The 17,652-nt window shown below is 37.5% G+C and overlaps 1 protein-coding gene across 2 annotated transcripts in view; it reads right to left on the reverse strand.

Moving 5' to 3' along the window:
* dis3 (DIS3 exosome endoribonuclease and 3'-5' exoribonuclease) overlaps positions 1–17,652 on the reverse strand; it is a 232,895-nt gene that overhangs the window by 47,710 nt on the left and 167,533 nt on the right. For both annotated transcript variants that reach the window (XM_073863687.1, XM_055205264.2), the window contains 2 exons: positions 9,645–9,801; positions 8,342–8,556 (listed from right to left, as the gene is read on the reverse strand). In XM_073863687.1, coding sequence (XP_073719788.1) covers positions 8,342–8,556; positions 9,645–9,801 — 372 coding nt within the window. The remainder of the gene's footprint in view (positions 1–8,341; positions 8,557–9,644; positions 9,802–17,652) is intronic.

Genomic DNA, 17,652 nt, shown 5'->3' on the forward strand with positions numbered 1-17,652 from the left:
CGTGTAGCTAAATGTCAAAAAAAACTTTATTTATACCCGTGTCATTAACAGAACGCAGCAGACACACTCACCTTAACGGTTTTTTATAAATCCATTTTCCTGCCCGATTAAAGCATAAACATTGCAAATAACACCAGAATTAACCATTAATTTACGTACACACATCCTAAACATAATCTTGCGTGACTGATACACTGTAAAGCGGGTGAATTTAAAACATGATTTTGAATGGAAGTCAATGACGCCGTCTGCCGGTTGGGTATACCAAGATGGCGGCTCGAACTCTGCGCTGGCTTCACCTCACGCTGTTACGTTAAGCGTTCTATGCGCAATCCAGTCATTTATATAGATCAGTGATGTGACCCCAGATAGCGTGTTTCCCTTTCGCGAATAGCGCGAAAGAAGAGGTGACTGGTGTGGAGAGTGAGTGCTGCCGGTCATGTTACGTGTAGAAATGGCAAGAGGGAGAGAAAAGGAAGTCTGCCCGGAGTTGGAGGATGCCCCAGTGTCGTATAAGTTTGGTGTGTGGAAACATTTTTTTATTTCATGTTACCTATGATGACAGCGGAAATAAAACAATAGATAGAACTGCAGGCTATGGGTTGAATGTGTTCGAGCAGCCACAGGAGACAGCATTCTCTCCGACCATTTAATCTGAGGTACTGAATAGGGATGGGCACGGATATTCGAATATTCGAATATTCGATCTGCAATAATAATTCGAATTTAAAAAATGCTATTCGATTGTTTGTTTGTTTTTAATGTGCCACCAAATGGTTACGACTTATTTAATGCTTTTTCACTTCATCTATACTGTCTTTTACAGACTTAAATGTAAGATATACATGAACATTAATTCGTATGTATTTCTTATTGTTTGGCAATGCAGGTTGCAGACGAATTTAAGTTTTTCCTTTAATCTCCGGTTTTGTGCGCCGCGCCGTATTTGGCCACTGGCTGGTTTAGTGAGGGCTCACGTGTTATTAAACGTGCTTCTCCGCCGCCCGCATCAACACATCATGAGAGATTTGTAAGCTTTCTGTTATAAAGTCTACTTTATTTTGTTAATAACGAGACAGACACGGAGAACGAAATGAAACGGAGAACATTTATTATATGCGGTGCTCTTTCGAAAATGAACCGGATAACTGCAAAGCTCCGTCTTTGTAAAATGTTGTAAAATTAAGCTAACGTTAGCAAGGTTGCACAGTCAACAATAATGTATCGAGCCAGCTTACGTTATTTGTAAAATAATGTTAAACACAGATATTCAATCTTGTTCAATCCGTCTGTTGTTTTTATCGGATAAACATCATCACGAGGAAGAGTTTTCTCCGCAGCACCGGCATTATTGTATCTAGTCAGAACGGGCTTTCACCGAAGCAGGTAGGATAAATACGGTTTTCTTTATTCACAAATACATGTCAAACTAAACTGAGAAGATATTTAAATGGCGACTGAGCAGTTGGTTATGTAGATGTGTTTTTTCGTTTGCTCCGGTCTCTTATTTGGAGTCTGCTTAAGGGTTTAAATGATGATAGCCTACTTTGTCAAGTCCTCAAACTTTAAACTTCGCAAGTCCTCAAACTTCGCTTAGATTTCGGGTTAGTGTATAATATTTGGTATAATATAATGTATGTAAGATCAAACAGTAATGAATTCATACTAACGACCGACTTGAAACTAATGGTTTGACTGACTCAGACTTCGCTCCGCATGGGGTTTTAACGCCTTTTTTTCTGTAGGATATTTTTTAAAAAGAATGTAAAAAAAATACATATTTTTTACAATGTTTTCAACTTAAAAATACATACATACACATTATAACTTTAGCTTGTTGTGGATATTTCCTAATTATAAGCCTTCTGTGAAATTATGACAAAATGAAAAATACAAAAGACGCATGTCTTAATTAACATAATTAAAATAAACGAATATTCGAATATTCATTCTTTATGAGCTTAAATATTCGAATAGTAAATTACTGGAAAATGCCCATCCCTAGTACTGAACACAATGTTTTATGTCTTTTCGTATTCAGCGCTATTTTTAGCCTTTCATTGATAAAACGAAAGTGGCTGATTTCCGCGTAGTTTCATTTTGCTACCGTGTGAAAGTTGCTTATTTCATAAACTGCCCCTTAAAGTAATCAGGACAGAAGTAGTCAACAGTGGACAAAAGAAATATAACAGGTATAAACGTTATGTTTCTCTCTCGTCCATATATACTCTCTGCAGTAAAAAAGCAGCCTCTCAGTAATAAATCTTAGAGCTACACTGAAGTTGGCATTTTGATAAATGCAAGTTATCTTTGTGTTCTAAAAAGGCACATAAGTTCATGTAGATGGCAATACACATTCTCTTTTTTGCCAAATAAATGAAAAGCATGTTGAAATCATCAATGTCTTCCCTCTTGCTGTATCAAAATCTCACCTGGCTTTCCTCAAGGATGGTCCCAATAATGTGCTTAAAGTCAAATTCAGTTTGTGCATGATTACATGATATAACTTTTTTAATACTGTATCCTAAATTATGGATAATTAATACATAAATAAGATAATACATTTCTGGAGTGTTAAAAATTAAAAGAAAAAATAACAACAAGAACCGTACTGAACCGAGAACCGTGATACGAACCGAACCGATGGTTTTGTGAACCGTGCCACCCCTAGTATGTATGTATGTATGTATGTATGTATGTATGTATGTATGTATGTATGTATGTATATATGTATGTATATTTATATATTTATACAACAGTTCTTTCTGGTTCTCGAATCTGATTGGCTAAGAGGCGTGCAATATTCTACTGATAACGGCACAGTAACCGCTTCACCTTTCGTATCATTTCGCCACCTAGTGAATGGAGCTCATCTCTGAATGGAACTGCACGCACACAAGGACACACACAAACGCGCTGTTTTGAATCACTCTCCGTGTGTCTCATTAGTTCACTAGCTCGTAAATCAGTGTGTGAATCCCAAGTTATTATTCCGTCAAAGATCAGCGCTCTTGGATGTTACATTAAACTTAATGGAAGTTATGTTTTGTCACATCGTGTGGACGATTAACACTTGGAAAGAGGAATGTAAACTATTTTTTTCTGGAGCAATATCTCTTCCCAGAATGCGAAAACACCATGGAACTGCAGGTAAGCACCGCAGCTTTTAAATGTGGACATTGATCATTTACTTTATCGTGACGTGACTATTAAAACATGTTATGAGATATCGCCACTGATATATTCATAAGCAGCATGCAAAAATATCTCTCTGACACTCTGACAAAAAAAAAACGTTTTATATAGTACTGACAAGAACAAAGTTTAATAATAATCGAGTGCTCGTATCGCGTTAAGAGTAAATGGGAAAGCAATAGTAACGTTATACAAGTATAGTTTTATTAACTTTTACCTCGCGCCAAAACAATAACAACACAAAAGACACTAAATATGAATAAAAAAACAAGTAATAGTTTGATCATGATATCAAATACTGCTGATTTGATCTCATTTTGACGATCAAAAACAAACAAGGCCAACATGAGAGCCAGGGAATCCCTGTCAGAGATGTAGCCCAGAGAGGGCGGTGGTCAGCGGGGCGAGTGAACACTGACGTCCGCTCATGCTTTGGTTCTCATTCGTACCGAATCTCACTAAGCAAACGTTCAAACAGGCGCTATCTTTACTAATCGACTGCAGATTTAAATATAATACATATACATTCTCGACTGAACTAATCTTAAAACTACACTTTGTGACCAAGAAACGGTAATATAAAGAAACGGCTTTTCCGTCCATTGAGTTGTTATGAGATTCAAAGCAGCCGAAAGTGTTACCTGTCATTCTGGCCGCCCTCAAATCCGTGGCGGAAGAAGTAGTTCTCAAACAAAGAGGCTTTTAAAATAACTCCGTTGTTGTTTTCTAGTTTTCGTTTTTCAAACGTGTGCCATCGAACTGTTGTATAAAAGCATTATCGCTCTCGGAGTCGTGTGATATAGCTCGTGCCTCTGGCCTAATCACAGCCGTGATGACACTCCTACTCGAGCAGTTCCAAAACGCAATAAATCCATTTTGACAAATTTCGGTAAAAACGTGTTTTCTATACCAAGAAAGTGACAAGATGAAAACCACTATTTTCTGTTACAAACTTTCACATAGCATCTTTAGGTTATAAAGACATAAAAAAATTCAAATCCATAACTTGATTTACAAAGATTTATTATAAAAACTAATTCTTTTTTCCACAAAATGCAATAAATCCATGACAGTTTTTTTTTCAAAATGCTAGAAAGCTATTGAATCAATAGCCTATATAAATGTGCATTCATCTTTGCCATGTTATATTCATTTAGTTGACTAGTTGTACACACTAATTAAAAATATAAACAGTAATGTTATTAATCAAAACACTTACTTTGTCATATTAAGAACCCTGTCATTGCGGTTACTTGACGTCTTCGCTTAACGTCTTTCACAGCGATCATCTGTAAAATGTTTTTGGTCCTGCTCGATTTTCGTTGACTTTGAGTAAAATTATGGAAAGTTTTTCATAAGATCCTCTGGGGTCAATGTGTTAGCATGAGAAGCTTGATGCTGTCGGGAGAACAAGCACCCGTTTCCCGAGTGCCTCTCAGGGAAATTATTAGATGTTGATGGCTTACGTTTCTTTCCCATCACAGAAAACCATCACAGGTTTAGCGATGCAATTAAAGTATTATTTTGTTTTTTGATCACGAAGTACAAAGTAGATGAGGAAAACCAGGACTCCGTGTACTCAGCGCGTCCGCCATTGTTTGTTTACATTGCGTGAACGGTGGGCTGTAATATCAGAAATGGATTTATTGCGTTCTGTAAAAAAGGGGGAGTGGCGTTTGTCGCATTTTGGGAAAAAAGGGAGAAAAGATGACAGAATAACACGGCGGATATTGGATTTTGCGTAAAATTAAGAATTTACTTTTAACTACTGACCTGATATAATGCTGATTTTGGCAGTAACTCATTTTTTTTAAAAATGGCGTTTATTGCGTTTTGGAACCAAACTCTTCATTTTTAAACTTATTATTGTTTGTTAATATTATGTAAGGGGAGACTGATTATGAGTGTAGTACATTACTGAAAACACATTTAACCAGCAAAAGCATTGTTATTGATGATGATGATTGTGTCCATGGCTGGATCTTGGGGGGGGGGTGAGGTGGATTATCTTTTATAGTGATCATGAAGCCACTGGCAGATTGCTGTCATCATCTATGTGGCACTGACTTTTCATGCTGTGTTCTCTCCAAAACCTACAAACACTCATTGCAGAGCATTTTTGTATGCCCATTAAAGGGTGCAAAAAATTATAATTCATGATCATTAAAAATCTTAATGATTACATCTGCGTGCCCTGCTAAAGGTGCAATTTCTGTCTTTGCTCTGGTAACGTTTGCAAAAGCTGGTGAGAAAAGGTAGCCCCTTAGTTGAAAATTGGAAAATAAAGCATTTTAATATTTTCTTTATTTCATTTTTTACAATTTAGTTTTAAGAAGTAAGACTGAGAAACTTAATATAGAAAAATGTATCGGTCCGTGTACTTTTGCGTCCATTCATTTTTCTTTTTTAACCAATAAATATAAAAACAAAAAATTTGATTTTCTCTTTTTTTTGTTTTTAAACTGGTGAAAAGATAATCAAAATACAAAGTTATTCTAATTATTTAATAGTATTTTACAATTGAAAAGCAAATAATTCTAATTTATTTACTTACACAGTTTTGCTCTTTCACATTAAGGCTTCTTCTGGCTGTGAATTCGCAGAGCGCAGCTTTATGCACGTGAACATCACAGCATTTCTTACTCATTTAGACTATATTAAAACGCGCAGATTATAACTGGCAAGACTGAACATCTACAATGTTTGAAACTATAAATGTTGATTTGTGATAATGGGCTCTATCTTACACCCGGCGCAATGCAGCGCAACAAAAACCTGGTCTAAAGTCTAAAGTCAATAGCGCAATATGTTTTTTTGTTATTTAAAGAGCGCATTAGTAATATGCGCCGAAACGGGAGGACAACGCGGGTTTGCTTAACACATAGGATACATGAATGCGCAGCAGCACCAAAACTCTTTTAAATATGAAAGTATTAAGGATTGAATGTGAAAGATTATTATTGAGTCTCTTGGACATAAATGAGGACTAATTATGAGACGTTAGAAGGCACAAAGAGCTGCTTCACCTGCAGCCTGGTAAATAAATGCTTTGCTTTAAACAAATGCATCTGTTTCTAAATGTTTTAAATGCTACCTCACGGATTTATTGTATATGATGACTCTGTACCTGTGGATATGGTGAGATGAGAAACATTTTTAAGTAATGCTTAAAAAAACTGACGCTGTCCAAGAGCTGAACCTTGCGGAGACTTTGCGGTTTGTAAATTCTTTATCTCCTGTTTGTAACAACGTCTCAAATAAAGTCGTTGTACAGAACAAAACGTTTCTTACATAGTTGTAAGTTATTTTTTGATGATATATTGGATAGCCATTTAAAGCAATCAAAAGCCTGCTTTTTTACTTCCATGGGGCAGGTGGCCTTTCTATGTGGAGTTTCTGCATGTTCTCCCTGTGTCAGCGTGGGTTTACTCCAGGTACTCCGGTTTCCTCCCACAGGCCAAAAACATGCAATTTAGGCAAATTGGAGATACCAAATTGTCCCTCCCCCAACTTGTGTATAAATCAACTTGTCTGAATAAACATGGAACCTGTATGGATTAGGTTCTCGCCATGAATATAGCCGTAGATGCTGGAATGGCGTTAAGAAATAAAGGAAGAAGAAGATTTTACTTCCATGACTAAATGAAAAACGGCTATTTTCAATACACAAGCAGTCGGTGTTCATGCCAATTTGATTGTTTTAGATAGAGCCTGATTTGTGAAAATTATATCATATATATAAATAACAAACTACTTTTTTTACTGTTTCAGACGGATGTCGGTCTTTTTTTATACTGCATAATCTCTCTATTTTCGCAGTCCTTCCCGTTCACTTTGAACACTTCTCGTTGTGAATGAACGTTGATTTGCGTTTAAATACCTGTGTCTGAACCATAACTTGGTGCGATGACAGATGCGCACAGGCTGAATCTAAAACTAGTCAATTGTTTCTGACTGCAACACTGCATGTTCATTTAAATAGCCGTTAATTATAAAATGTGTATGTCTTCCGCATTCACCGGCTTCCCAGCAAGCAATTTTGGCTAAAACAAGGCAAAATTTAGGTTGTCAGTGAAAGTCTAATAGTCTAATAGCCCAAGAATAGACGCGTATGCGTATGTTTACAACATGTAAAAGAAATTAAAGCAAACACCTTGAGCACCTGTTGCTTACATGATGGAATACAGTACTTCTCCAAGTTATTTTGGCAAGCGGCATGTAACCAAATTCAAGGTTATTTAGGGTAGAAGTGTGTTCCTATTGCACATAGCCGGAAAATAGAGTCTCGGTTTTTGCTTGCTGTGTTAACATAATTTGACAAAACTTGAAGAAATGTACAAAATGCGTAGAATGATGATGTTTACATGCAAAGCACTGTGATCACTGCCAAAGAAGTCTGAATGTTAAATAGCTAATAATCAAGTTTTTTAATTTTAGTTTTAAATGTATAATAAAGGTGCAAAAATCATAAACAAAAATCTGAAAATACATCAATATTTGTTTTTTTGGGGTAGGATGTTCTAAATACAGTTTTAATTAAAATTTTGAAATTTAATATTGCATTTTAAAAATACAACAACCGTTTATATTTTATTTTTCATATCATGGTTTATAAAGGAAAAATGAATGGACGCAAAAGTACACGGACCTGTATCAATAAATTTTTTTAAAAGTAGCATTAGTTTATTTCATTTTATTAATGGAAACAATAAATAAAAATACAATGTGTTTATTTCGTTTTCCATTTTTGATTTTAAAATGGATATGGAATTAGACGGAAGATACCCTGATTTACACGGATTTGACCGTCATGTTATCCTTGTTATCTGTTTTTTTTCATTATGGTTTTGGAAACAAATATTGTGATGGATTGTTTTGTCATTTTTGGTTTCGTTTAGAATAACAAATAAACAAATGATAAACAGATTAATTTCCTTCACTGTTTTGTTTCACAATATGAATACACCCACTCTCTTTACAGATTATCTATATATTTTAGGACTGTTACAAAGTGATTTCTGTCAGGTAACAGGGACATCTACTGAATGGCATGAATGAAGCACCGTTAATTTGTGGCATTTAAATTTTTAATACACTAATACACTTTACAACGTATAAAAGATATAAACAGACTAGTGTGCCTCACCTCCTGATGGGTGATGTGAAGTGTGTGTATATGGGTGAGGCCAGGCCATAATGGTGGAAATCACTGTCCATGCCAGAGCAGAAATACACAGCTTGCATCATGCAGCGGGTGGCCAGAATCCTTAGTAGGGTGTTGAAGTATGGGAAACTCTCAATTGTTGCATTGTTCAGGGAATCAGCAAGAGCTTTGGCTGAATCTGTATGGATGACAATGTCCTAGAACAGGAAAAATTGGCCAGAGGAATTAGCCCACTATTTTCTGTTTATATATATATTTTTTTAATTATCTATTATAAATATGTAATATGTCTTATAATCTATTCTAGGCTCGTCTAGTTATACATTATAACTATTACAGATTTAATTATTTATGAGTAGTAGAATAAAGCAATAAGCCCTAAGAAACAGTGTTTTACAGTGATTTTAGAACGGCTAAGGTGCACTGTTAATGATGCAAAGTTTGAACAAGTTATATCCTTGGTCGGAAGATAAGAACTAACTATTTTATAATCTGTAGTAGTTTGTCATAGAAACTTTTGAAAATGTAAAAATTACCACCCATAAAGTTAAAAGGCCCCTGACAATAAATTCTAAATAAAACCCAATTTCTGAAGCTAACTGGGTTTAAAGCTGGTGTTTTGCACTTGTTAGATTACTGTTTTGCCAGTCAAAAGGGTTTTAAAATTATAGGGTGGGTTGCACCAACAAGGATTAAATTAAGCAGAGTTTAGAGCTAATCTAGGGTTTGTTGATCTCAGTTTAATTTTAATTCGAGTTTTGTTGCACCACTTAAATTTAAACACAGATTAACAAATCTTAGATTAAAACTTTAAACTGTATTAAACCCTTCTTCTGCGATTTATTTTGTCCGCCATGTTGAATTTTCCAGTGTAATTAAACAGCAATAATGTTGATGTTGTCGTTCAAAAAGGAAATAAACAGTTTATGCAAGCAAAGGTAATGTAATTTTTGTATTATAAATCACCTACATACACCGGTAGGCTAATCTAAAGGTCTGATTCAAATAAAAACATGACAAACTTTTAAAACAATTGTATTGATTAACAGATCAGGAAATATTGTGATAAAGAACAAGATGTGTTGACGCATTTGTCATGAAGCGCCACCGTGTGTCCGTTCATTCACTGTCCTTCGTCTGACTGGATCGCGCGTGACAGAGGAGAAGCGCATCGGTAGTTGTCACCGGTGCTGTTGATAATCTTTTTGAGTCACAAAACTCACTTTGTTGAGACGTTATAATAAACGCATCTTACGGAAAGAACGAATAACTACCAAGCACCCACCTTTGATTTAGCAGCCTTGATGAGGATGTCAAACTTGGATGGTGGTGGTGAAGGATGTTTCCTCAGTAGAGCACACTCTGAGAACTCATCATATATCTTCTGTGCTACAGATATATTTGCTAGTAACATAAACTCCTCCACCATTGAATTAGTCTCCCTGTTGAAACACAAATCACAAATTCACAGGTAAACCTTCAACCAAAAACAAATAGAAAAAAGCTCTACGAGATTGATTAGAAATGACTGATTACCGCAAAAGCAGTGTTTTTCAACCTGAAAAGATATGTGCTCTGATATGGTGATCTCTGTAATCATGGGGATTTCTCAAATCTGGTTACTATCAAAACATTGGTTTCCCGAGAGAAGGGAATGAGACATTGTATCAGTTGCTGACGCTATGCAAACCACAGATTCTGCTCTAAATACTGGCTTATGTAATTTCAGCTTGCAAACCGCATGCAAATACTCATAGGCTCCCTTGATCTGAGCAACGAACATGGCAACGTATGCCGTTTCTCAGAGAAATGGGTTATTGACAGTAACATAATTGACAGAAACAGATTCTCCAGATGACACTGAAGCAAAGATCAGCTCCATAAAAGCAGAGCTCCAGCTACACCAAACTTGGTGGGGTAAAACACAATACACAACTTCTAACCAAAGTGTAGCCGCTTAGAGAGCTCAGAGCTGGCACAAAGACCAATGGCAAACTACACTCAGGAGTAGAAATTACATACCCAAGCAGGGGGGCGCAGGTACGCTAATCTGACTCACTGAGAACAGGACAGAACAGCAGTGATAGCATGGCATCGCTGGGAAAGTATAACAGTGATAAAGGCAAATACATACAAATAAAGTAAAACTATGATAACATGCACAGGGTTGACAACCTTAGCCATAACTACTATGTTGTACAAGGGAAGCATATGCGAACACTCCCCTAAACAGATAGGTGAATCCCAGAACCACATGAAGGTGAATCCCAGAACCACATGAAGCCAGTGGCGGTGCCAAAGGTTTTTCATAGGGGTTGCCAGGCAGGGGCCAGCAGTTACTCTGGGGTGGCACATAAAATGTCATTATGCATACAAACATGTCAATCACCCAACCTTAAAATAGTTTTTTTTTTAAGTATTATAGGAGCGTAAATCACAATGATGCATATCATGCAATTGCTACAATACTTTAAATTAAAATTAACTAAAATTCACATAAAATTTGTAGTTATAATTCAACCTCATGCTTTTCAAAACTATTTGATCAAATAAAACGTTTGAGTATAAAAACCAGAAAATCATGTAAATTATGGCTGCTTCTTGCTACTCTTCTTAAAAAAGGATGCTATATCTGCTAAGCCTGGCTTCGCCCTCCTACGTGCGTCCGCTTAATTTTCATTTTGCTTCAGTACTACGTCTGGGACTGCTCTTTAGAGTTTCGTTTTCTCCTGCAATATTCTGCAGGACCAATCAGCGAACAGATGGGGGTGGCTAAGGACGATGACGTTGAGGTCATGCGTCAGTTTGAGTTGTGGTTCAGTAATGGCAGCGGAGAAAGACGTGAGAAAATCTATTCGGTCCGTTTCGATGCATGATATACGTCTCAACCAAACGTTAGCGATTGGTTATGGCAGATTCAGAGTGACTCTGGGCAGATCCATTAGTTTTAAACTTCAACAGGACCCTCCTTAACGGAAGTAACGCTTTGCAATGGAGCGTGACCAGACTCTCTGTACAAATGAAATGAATGTATGAGAGTCTGGTTGGACCAGGCTAATATCTGCTGGGGTTCTATTAATTTTTCCCCACATTTCAATGATTGTCTGACATTAAAACACTGAAGCAAAAACTTTTTTTTTTTTTTTTAAATGTATTAGGTTAAATATATCTAGATTTTCTGTTATATATTATATCAATCCTAATCCTAGCATTTACACTGTAATGTTTGTGTGGGATTATATGTGGGATTTCTTAATGTACAGTGACGTACACTGTCAGATTAAAATCGGTTGTCACATGGCACACACATAGGCTCATTATAAAACAGCTTCTTAAACAATGATTTTAAGCCCATTATGTGTTTCGGCTTTTTTGGCACATAGCAAGGAAAATGCGGTTGAAGTGTCTGTTATTATTCTCACTAAAACACCTTTTCATACAGTGTTTTTAGGCACGAAATGGTTCTATTTTGTGTCACAAACATTTACATTTAGTAATTTAGCAGACGCTTTTGTCCAAAGTGACTTACAAATGAGGTAAACAATAGAAGCAATTATACGCCCCCGCTCCTTTGATTGCCACACCCTCTGCCCCGCCCACTAGCCCAACCCTACCATCTTAACTAACACATTTTCTGCGGGAAACCCTGCTAATTAAACATTTTCTAAAATGTAACATTTGTTGTTTTATTTATACATTACAAAGATGTAAATTGAAATGAAATGCAAGGGATTAAAGTGATTTTTTTATGTATATGCATACTTGAAGGTTTATAGCATGCATCACGAAACTCAATAATGAAGAGGTTGCGGCAGTGGCGCACAGACAAAAGTATATTTAAATTTGATTGGCCAAATGATTTCTCTTTTTTTTTTACAACATTAACCTTTGAAAATAAAACTGCATAAACAGAGTAATGTTTGCTTATTTACAATCCCAAATCAGAAAAAGTTGGGAACTGTATAAATTGTGAGTAAAAAAGGAATGGAATAATTTACAATGTCATAAACTTATATTTTATTCACAATAGAATATAGATAACAAATCAAATGTAGAAAGTGAGACATTTTGAAATGTCATGACAAATATTGGCTCAGTTTGGATTTCATGAGAGCTACACATTGCAAAAAAAGTTGGGACAGGTAGCAATAAGAGGCCAGAAAAGTTAAATGTACTGTCTGAAGACCTATAATCATGGTGTATACCTCATAGTTTTCACGCTGAACAGATCGTGCATCGGAGCTCCGTCGAGTTCTTCATCTAAAAGCCTTTTTTTAACTATCTTATTCCTATTTATATATTAAGCTTTACCTAGGAATACTTTACCGTGAGGATTATTGAGCAGTAACACCACGTGAAACTATTTATCACTAATAAACACCCACAGTGTTAGCATATAGCCCGCTAGCTTCAACAAACGCTGCCGACTGAAGCTAGCATCTTCCGATCTAATGGCGGATTCATCTGATATATGCTTTTCTGACCTGTCCTCGCCTGAGCGGGAAGCTACGAAGGAGTTGATCGGTTTGAGCAGATCCAACGCGAGCTACAGCGCCCACTTCACCATGTCTCCGGACGTCCACAAGCGACCGAGGAATGCGACAAACGAGTACTCCACGCGATGCAGCTTTACGGACCGTAAGCGAGTGAACGGAGACGCCATTGCCCAACATGAAAGCGATCGGGAAGCTGTGGAGGAGCCGCTGCCCGGCCTTCGCAGATTCAGCATGCCCAACATCACCCTGGACCCAGACGTTCGCAGGCGACTGAGGCGTACCACAACCAAACCCCCAACGCGATGCAGCTCCGCGGAGCGCGTTCGGGTAAACAAAGACGCCATCGCCCAGCATGAAAGCGGTAAGACTCCGCTTGTTATTGTAACATGTACTACTTGCTACATGTATAGTTTAGCTTCTGCCGTTAGCATAGATGGGTTTACATGCACTAAGTGTATTGAAGTATTAAGATTAACTGAGAAGGTTGCTGAACTAGAATCGCGCATCCGAACGCTAGTTGAGGATAGCAAAACCGCTAATGTTACTGTTGTAAATACTGTATCGAGCGAAAAGACTAATGGCTCGGTTCCGACATCAGATGCTAATGTAAACATTACAAACAATGTATCGAGCGCACATAGTGTTCCGACATCAGATGCTAATGTAAACATTATAAATACTGTATCGAGCGCGCATAGTGTTTATCATAATACACATGGCTCGGTTCCGACATCAGAGTCAAGTCGGCGGTCTAACTGGGTGACTGTCAGGCGGCATAGTCATATACGGCGTCCATCTAAGACCCATAACGTTACGGTACTTTCTAACAGATTCGATCCCCTAAGGAATACACTAGCTGAAACACCTGTTAAAAGTGCCCTGGTCATTGGAGATTCTATACTCAGGAACACTAACATTGAGGCACCAAACACCCTAGTCGACTGTATACCGGGAGCCAGAACGTCTGACATTAGATCCAAACTTAAAGTGCTGGCTAATGCTAAACGGAAGTTTTCTAAGATTGTTATTCACGCCGGAACAAATGACACCAGACTCCGACAGTCGGAAATCACCAAAGATAATATTAAGGAGATGTGTGAAATTGCAAAAACAATGTCAGACAATGTAATATGCTCTGGTCCCCTCCCCGCCTACCGGGGAGATGAAACACATAGTAGATTAGTGTCTCTCAATGGCTGGATGTCAAAGTGGTGCCCTCAGCATAATGTAGGGTTTATAGACAATTGGAAGCATTTCTGGGGTAGACCATTTCTCCTAACCCGAGATGGCCTTCATCCGACATCAGAAGGAAGTGCTATACTCACCAGAAATCTGATTAATATTCTTAATTCTGATATAGTATGACTATCCAGGGCCCAGGTCAGGAAACAGACGGATCAGCTTAACTGTCCGTCTGTTAGCTGGCATGATATGTCTAGATCACATATATCCCAGAACTTCGAGTCGATCTTACCAGAATATCAACACATTTCAACTGTATCTGTTCCCCGAACAAGCAAATACAGAGCACCGCTTGCCACATCACGTACAAATTTGACCAACATAAAATTAGAAAACAATACATTACAAGATGAACCTCGAATGTTAAAATTCGGCCTTCTTAACATTAGATCGCTTACCAATAAAGAACCTATTGTTAATGAAATAATTAATGACCAAAACTTAGATGCACTCTGTTTAACAGAAACCTGGCTTAAAGCAGACGACTACATTAGTTTAAACGAATCCACCCCACAAGACTATTATTATAAACACGAACCTAGGTTAAAGGGGAGAGGGGGTGGTGTAGCTACAATATACAACAAAATTTTTAAAGTAAACCAAAAATCTGAACTAAAATTTAAATCATTTGAACTAATGTTGTTAAATATGGAAATAACTGATCGTAACCACAAACAGTTCTCTTTTGCCTTAGCTACAATCTATAGTCCTCCGGGCCACCATGCAGATTTCCTTAAAGAAATAGCAGATTTTCTGTCTGAGCTTGTAGTCACTGTAGATAAAGCTCTTATCGTTGGTGATTTTAATATTCATGTGGATAACCATAAAGATGCATTAGGACGTGCGTTTATGGATGTTCTAAATTCTCTCAATATTAGACAAAACGTGACAGGGCCAACGCATACTCGTAAGCACACATTAGACTTAATTCTGTCACTCGGGCTTAATATTAATGACATCAAAATATCACATCAGAGTGATGCAGTTTCTGACCATTACCTTGTGTCATACACTGTACTTCTAGATAGGATCACTCAATCCACAACATGCTACAGATTAGCCAGAACAATAATTTCCACCACTAAAGATAGCTTTATTAGCACTCTTCCAGACCTGTCCCAAATTAAACATGCAGATAACTGTGATGATCTAGATATTGTAATAGAAAACCTAAACAATGTCTGTTCTAACACATTGGATGCCGTTGCTCCCATTCGAAAAAAGAGAATCAAAGAAAAGCCGCCAGCTCCATGGTATGATCATCACACCGCAGCTCTTAAAAAGGCAACTAGGAAAATGGAAAGAAATTATAGAAGCACAAAATTAGAAGTATGGCGTGCAGCATGGAAAGATAGTGTTAAACACTACAGACAGGCTATTAAAACCGCCAGATCTACCTATCTAAGCAAGCTTATAAATGAGAATCATAATAACCCTCGTTTCCTCTTTGGCACCGTTGCAAAACTGACTAGAAACAAAGAACAAACAGAAACCAATAGTAAACTCCAACACAATAGTAACGACTTCATGAACTTCTTTTCTAACAAAATTACGGCTATAAGGGAAAACATCGTAGCTACACAGGCAGCCACCACTCTACCCGTTAGTTCACTTAACACTAGACTACCACACGAACATCTTGATTCATTTAAACCTACTACAATAGAAGAGCTCTCTAAACTAGTAACGTCATCCAAATCATCGTCCTGTATATTAGACCCCGTTCCCACAAAACTACTTAAAGAGGTATTTCCTGTAGTGTCAACCCCGGTTCTAAATATCTTTAACTCATCGCTAGAAATAGGATACGTTCCAACATCTTTCAAACTAGCAGTTATTAAACCGCTGATTAAAAAACCACAGCTTGATCAGGGAGAGCTTAATAACTTTAGACCAATCTCAAATCTCCCTTTTCTTTCGAAAATATTAGAAAAGGTAGTGGCAAGCCAGTTACGCACATTTTTGACAAATAATAGTACATATGAAAAGTTCCAATCAGGATTCAGGCCCCACCATAGCACAGAGACAGCGTTGCTTAGAGTTACAAATGACCTCCTATTAACATCCGATCGTGGTGAAATCTCAATTCTTATATTATTAGACCTTAGTGCAGCCTTTGACACAATAGATCATACAATCTTACTCAATAGACTAGAAAACTATGTTGGTATCAGTGGTCAGGCGCTAGCATGGTTTAGGTCGTATCTAACCAATCGCTATCACTTTGTTTATGTAAACGAGGAAGAGTCATATCACTCCCTGGTTAAATACGGTGTACCGCAGGGATCGGTTTTAGGTCCTATCCTGTTCTCGTTATACATGTTACCTCTAGGAGACATTATCAGGAAACATAACATAAGTTTTCACTGCTATGCGGATGATACCCAGCTTTACATCTCCTCACATCCCAGCGAAACACACACGTTTTCTAAGCTAACAGACTGCCTTAGCGATGTTAGTGACTGGATGGCACATAACTTTCTTAAGCTGAACTCCAATAAGACAGAGATACTTATTATTGAACCGAATCGCTACAAACATAATATGTCAGATTACACGTTGCACATAGATGGCTGCACTGTGGTGCCATCTTCCACGGTAAGGAACTTAGGTGTGATGTTCGACAGCAACTTATCCTTCGATAATCATATCGCCAACGTCTGCCGTACAGCTTTCTTCCACCTTAGAAATATCTCGAAAATACGCCATATACTGTCTACATCTGACGCAGAGAAGCTTATCCATGCTTTTATGACCTCTAGAATAGACTATTGTAACTCGCTACTCGGGGGATGCCATGCAAATCAAGTAAACAAGCTTCAGCTAGTTCAAAACGCTTCCGCAAGGGTACTTACTCGATCTAAAAAGTACGACCACATAAGCCCAATTCTGGCATCTTTACACTGGCTACCAGTTAAATATCGCATACAATTTAAAATATCACTACTCACCTACAAAGCTTTAAATGGCCTAGCACCCTCATACCTTAGAGAATTACTATCAGAATACAATCCATCACGCACACTACGGTCACAAAATTCTGGTCTCTTGATTATCCCTAGACTATCAAAAGTGTCTAAAAGTGGAAGGTCATTTTCCTACTTAGCCCCTAAGCTCTGGAATGATTTACCAACCGATGTCCGAGAATCAGACACAGTCGATAATTTTAAATCTAGACTTAAAACTTTTCTCTTCAACAAAGCATTCGCATAATTTGTCTAGTAAAAGTACTTAACTCGAAATAGTTATTTGTACCGAACAAAGCACTCGCGGTCATAAAACAGACCAACCAAATAAATAAATAAAAACCTTATCTTAACGTATAGTCGGATTGCGATTTTGGAACTTTCGTGTTCTTGTGAATAGTATGCCATACAAACCCGTTTGCCACTGATCGTGCATTAACGGCGTCAGTGGGGCATCCAGCCTTAGTCAAACGGGTTGGCACGTATGGTTGAGTTGGGCTTTTGGCGCTTTCTTTATATTGCGAATACTATGCCATACAGACCCGTTTGCCACTGAACCTGCATTAACGACGACAGTGGGGCTTCCAGC

The sequence above is a fragment of the Misgurnus anguillicaudatus genome, chromosome 3, assembly GCF_027580225.2.
Source record: "Misgurnus anguillicaudatus chromosome 3, ASM2758022v2, whole genome shotgun sequence".
NCBI lineage: Eukaryota > Metazoa > Chordata > Actinopteri > Cypriniformes > Cobitidae > Misgurnus > Misgurnus anguillicaudatus.